Source organism: Homalodisca vitripennis, chromosome 1 (genome assembly GCF_021130785.1).
Source record: "Homalodisca vitripennis isolate AUS2020 chromosome 1, UT_GWSS_2.1, whole genome shotgun sequence".
Lineage (NCBI taxonomy): Eukaryota > Metazoa > Arthropoda > Insecta > Hemiptera > Cicadellidae > Homalodisca > Homalodisca vitripennis.
Genome location: NC_060207.1, coordinates 189,159,262 through 189,165,261, shown reverse-complemented (window position 1 = coordinate 189,165,261; position 6,000 = coordinate 189,159,262). Strand labels below are relative to the sequence as shown.

The following is a 6,000-nucleotide window of genomic DNA, read 5'->3' as shown; positions in this document are numbered from 1 at the left end:
TCTAAAAATATTTTGGTAGTAAACATAACTTTTTTTAGTAAAACCTTGGAATATCTGCCGTTATGTACTATATCACCTTTTTAAGTGCTGTTTGCATTATTCATGTCAACTAGGTAAACACTTTGAAATGATGCACATCTTGTGACCTATGCTTCTTACGTTTTATATTTTTGATGAACTCTTTGTGGACCATCCTGCATTGGATGTGAAGAGTCACTAATTATTCTAAAGAATTATTTATTTTTACAATGGTATACATTTACAAGTTTAACTTTACCAAATTGAGCCAATAAAAGAATATTAAATTTCCGTTCATTGTACAAATATAAAAATATGAATGTTTACTGGTGATTGTTAAAATAATAATCATTCAGCTTGGCTGAAATAAAGGTTTTCAATTTTTTATTATGAAATTAAAAAGTGGATGAAATTAATTTGAGATGTCATTAGGGCTGTTAAAAATAAGCTATGGGAAAAATTAATTTTGATATGTGCCAAAACCACATGTTTTTCTCTCATTCTTTGACTTTTCATGCACTTATCTAAATGCCCTTGTTTGGAGATGGTCTTGAGAGGGATAGTGGTTTCAGAACTAATGTGTTGGATTTAGATTCTTGGTTAGGGATAACACTGCTGACTTTGTAATCCTTCTCATCTTTACTTTGATGGTAATATTTCTCAGATGCAAATGTAGTCTTTGGAAAGTGAGCTGAATAAAGTCATCTGTACCAAAAAGCAAAACCTCCTCATTTTTATGTAGCATCTATTTACAATCTATGACAACATACACTTACTTGAATAAAATGTTTCTTTACTATATACGTTAATCTCTCTTTGTCTGTTAAGATTTACTAGGTAATTTTTGCTATACAATGTAGTTGTATTTTTATTAATTATTCTTTACAAATATCTGGAATGTCTACTTCATTTATTAAACACATTTATACAGGAATTATACTTTACTAGGGAAAAGATTTAAGTAGTGATTCATACATCATTATTGTATGATCGTTTTAATTCTTTATTTGTTTTCAGGTGTATGTCAAAGCTGTGCCAACATGAGTTCCGTCGAGCAACCATGTTACACGCTGATCAACTTCCCTTCAGATTCGGAACCACCAAATGAGATGCAATTGAAAGCAGATCTAGGTTAGTAGTTTATGCAAGACTGTAGTTGGTTGCAATAATTTGTTATATTGTTTCTATTGGACTGGAATGATTACATCATACATAGTGACACATAAAGTTAGGAGACGAAGATTTTGCAGCCATTCCTGTGCTTACTGCCAAGAAAGGTAGATTTCTTCCTGTAATCTGTTTTGGATTATAAGTTTACTCTCCAAACACTAAACATCATGTTCTGATACATAGGTATGGGCACTGATACTGCAATAGTATTTTAACACGTTCACTGCTGAATTTCAGCCCACTATGTACCCAATATGCTAAAATATATTTTTTGTTTAAACTTAAGGTTAGATTTTCTATTATTTCACAAAAGAAAACTCACAATTATCCAATAATTGTCAGTTTTTTTTTTGTGAAATAATAGAAAATTTATATTCCAATAAGAAGAGCTCCTCCTCCTTCATTAAGGTTAGATGTTTTTTTGTAGACTGGGGATGGTATTTTGTTGATTGTAGCTTGGAAAAGTTTATTTTGGCCATTTTGAAAACTGGAGGTCCTGGGACATCATGCGCACACAGCGCCCGACTTATCACTATCACTTGCGCAAAGGAAACACATTTTGTCTCTTATGTATAGAATTATTGTCAGAAAGGTAAAATATATTCAATTGTAGCCCGAAAAGGGGCAATGATATATTTAAGCAATTTATAAAACTTGAGGTCCCTGGACCTCACGCGCACATAGCACCCGATTTGTCACTATCATTTGCGCCAAAATACATTTTGTCCCTTATGTCTAGAAATATTGTAAGAAAGCTAAAATATATGCATAACTAGATATTTACAATTATATATAAATCCCTACCAGCCACCCAAATGTCCTGTATAATTATCCATATACAGACTGTGGCTGTTGGGAGTTTTTCTCTCATTAGATTCAGAACAACATTTGCGGCGTGACCTTTTCCTCCCGTATCGTCCAAAACTCCACAGTGAATTAAAAATTTAAGCATAAATCCATGGGGATCACATAATGAATACAACTTGATTCCATACTTGTGACGATTATTTTTAATACAATTTCACAGACTCGCCGAGCACAGGAAGTGTAAACTACACGTGCCGAGAATTCAGCTAAGCCCATACAACAAAACAAACATATCCTCAACCGTCCCGTGCAAGTGCCAAGGACACACTAATGAAAGAAAGAAGTGATGTGCACATGATGTCCCGAGACCTCATGAGCATGCGCCGGACCTCCGCTTGAGGTCCCGAGACCTTACCCGCAGTGAACGTGTTAACTATGGTCCGTTTTTAAATCACAGAAAAACACCTTTAATACCATACCATTAAAGTATATTTAGGTTCTTTTCAAATTCGTCATCTTTTTATCAACTTTTTGTTCAAACATGTTATAATGCAAATCAGGTTTTGAATTCTGATAAAAAAAAATCAGTTACCTGCGAAGAAGCCCCCTCCATGACTGCTGTTTTTATTTCTTTGAATCGTTGACCATCAAAGAGCTCCTTTAACCCCTTTACAGTTTTTGACGTAATATTACGTTCTTAGTAATTGGTTAAAAGTGTGCTAGTGACCTAATGTTCCTGTTTTATTTTGTTGTCTGCCATAATATTGCGCATAAGAATCTTTTCTATGACAACTGTAAAAAACACAGTACAGACAGTTACCAATTGTTGTTTCATGTTACTTGTGCTTTATGGTTTTATTTCTATGGTGTTTAGTGTACCATAGAAATATCTGATGCACAAACAGATGATTGGATTCCTTTATATGATGATGACACCAACACATGTGATAGTAAAATATTGAGAGTGGACAATGTAAATTACATGTTTTATGATCCTTACTTAACCAGCAAAGATTTTCAAAATACTAGCTCGAGTTGATAAACCACAGAGATACATATGAAGATAGGATTGTAAGTTTGCATTTATATAAACTTTCAGTAATGTTTGTTTGATTAACACTTTTACAAGGTTGCATAACAGTTAAGGTTGAAGGTTCATAATGTTTAGCCTATCTGGTTTAACACATAAAAGAAGCCCACACCAAAATAGTCGGATGGTCGACAGTGCTTCTGAATTCCCCCTGTACACCACATGCCTAACAGTGTTGCCAGTTTTACATGTATGAGAAATTACTGATCAGTCTCATTATCTGTTGCAATATACAAATGTTTTTATTCATATTTTTATAACATCTTGACATGAACATAACATTTTGCACACCATATAAAATAAATAACCTAATTTGAAATCCAAAAGATAAAATTTTAGATGAAAATAAAAGTGGCATTTACAAAATTAACTGTGAAGATTGTGATAAAATTTATATTGGCCAGACAAAAAGAACCATTAAAAAAAGATTCAAAGAACACGAAAGATATTATAAATATGGACAAACTGAAAAATCAGCTATTGCCAAACATGCATTTGAAACAAACCACACCTTTAAAAACTTTACATTATTAAAACAAGTCCATAAACAAGAAGAACTCGACGCATATGAAACATTATACATAACAAAACATAAAGAAAAAATATTAAACAATGATTTTGGACCGATTCAAAATTCACCATTCCTTTAACCCTCCGGCTGGCGCGCATTTGAGCCTTGACTGGCACCCTGTTTTTAAGCTTCGTGCAGAGTTTTTAACTTTTTATCCTGTACAATTAAGTATTGGAGAAAACAAAAAATCTTTATACATCAAATTACTCTGCAGAATATGTTGTACAATATAAACATAATTATAATTTGACTTGCCTAAATAATGGTGGATGTTTGATGGTCAGAACTCAAAACTTTTTTTTTTTCAAAAAAACACTTTTTTATATTAAGCCATTAAAAAAAACTCAAAATTAATTTTATTTAAAAATCTAAAATATGCATAATGTTTACTTAATTATGCACAAAAAGAAAATACATAGTTATAAACACTTTTATTTACAAATGAAATTACAATTGAAAAAAACAAGACTATATACAAGCACTAACAGTTGCCGAGTCGCGTCACGCGGAAGTAGTCAGGAGATTTTAGCGGCCAGTAAAATAACAAATATTCATATATATATATAAAAGTGAATACATTATTAGAAGGCTTGGGATCTTGTGATTAAAGTGATATAACTTTTATGCGATTCGAGCGGTAATTATCGGAACTATGACGTAATTAGTAGACGATGTTTAATGAGTCGTATATTACGACTCTGCCAGTTCACGGCGGGGAAAAATGAGTCGTAATTTACGACGTTGCCAGCCGGAGGGTTAAAATATAACTAAATTCTTTTTTGACCAAAACTTTTATATATATACATAAACTAGTATTTATTTTATTTTATTTTACTTTTAACCATATAAATTTTGTATTAAGTTTGACTCAGCTGATATTTATTTTCAATTGTTTATTCACACCTGATGATGGCATCTTCGATGTCGAAAGGCCTCGTGATAAAATACACAAATTATTGGATAATTGTGAGTTTTTCTTTAGTAAAATAATAGAAAATTTATATTCCAATAAGAAGAGCTCCTCCTCCTTCATTGCAATGTTTTTATTTACAGACAACATGTAAACAAAACAGACAGTAGTAGTGGCCATAGCTATATTATAGCAGGAACCGCTGGTGGTTTGCAGTGATATGGTAACACCGCCTCAAATTTTATCAGATTGAATTGGCATGGGCTGCTTTTTGAATATTGTTTTCAAAGATTTGGAATTGAAAACTACAACTGTGTATCACATTAACTGAACCTCTTTTAATATAACTGTAATTTTCAACATATTATAATGTTCCCATTACAGCAAGACTTTATAATGTTATGCTTTCTTGAATTAGTCAATAATTTTGAAATCTCTGTCATGTATAGAGAAAGGTGACATCAAATCAAAGATTGAGGCTTTGAAGAAAACTATTCACATGATAGCAAATGGAGAAAGACTTCCAGGTCTTCTGATGATTATCATCCGATTTGTGCTGCCCTTACAAGATCACACGATAAAGAAGCTTTTGCTCATCTTCTGGGAAATTGTCCCCAAGACATCACCTGACGGGAAGTTGTTGCAAGAAATGATATTGGTCTGCGATGCTTACCGCAAGGTAACAATCCAAATTAATTGTAATTTTAATTACTTTTTAAGCAATTTGTACTCTTGTAATACATAATATTTTATCCATATACTTCCCGAATAAGACTGAAATAGACTTTCACTAAAACAACACAAGTATGTCTACATTTTAAAATTTCCTCACTAAAAAGGAATTTGATTACTGTACCTAACTTTGAATTATAATCAAACTGTAACATGTATGTTGTATTTTTAGTTACATTCTTTATGGTGCTGGCTTTTGTAATAATAACTATAATAAAGTTAAGTAACTTATTTTAAAATGTACTTTTGAATCTACTGTAATTGGGAATGTTAGCTTCTTTACTATTACAGTACACCCAGAGCTCTTGTGACTTTAATCATCAAGAAAATTCTCTAATACTGTACACATTATGTAAAAACCACTGTTTATAGTAGATTGTATTGTTACTTGTTACCAAGTTCTCTGTTAATTGTATTCACAATCTGTTGTACGCTTGCATTTTGTTTGCTTAGTTAGAAAACTTCATTCTAAATAAATGATAAGTGCAAGAGTGACAATATAAGGTGTTTATTTTATTGTAACATTGTGAATTAATTTAATCAATCAATATTTTATCTCTTTATTTGTTCTATGTATAATTTACAGTAGAACACTCAATTTATAATTATTGGATTTTTAAAAGCAACAATTTAAAAGATTTTAAAGAATTTTTGGATATATTGAAATAATAAGTTGAGATTGTAAACTGAAAATTTCTTCTT

General features: G+C 31.5%; 1 protein-coding gene across 1 annotated transcript in view; it reads left to right on the top strand.

Annotated features, from left to right (window-relative positions):
• The first annotated feature begins 1,012 nt into the window (after nucleotides 1-1,012).
• LOC124352936 (coatomer subunit beta) overlaps nucleotides 1,013-6,000 on the top strand; it is a 35,749-nt gene continuing 30,761 nt past the window's right edge. The window contains exons 1-2 of the mRNA XM_046802669.1: nucleotides 1,013-1,149; nucleotides 5,016-5,245. Of these exons, the coding sequence (XP_046658625.1) occupies nucleotides 1,059-1,149; nucleotides 5,016-5,245 (321 nt within the window). The 5' untranslated portion in view covers nucleotides 1,013-1,058. The remainder of the gene's footprint in view (nucleotides 1,150-5,015; nucleotides 5,246-6,000) is intronic.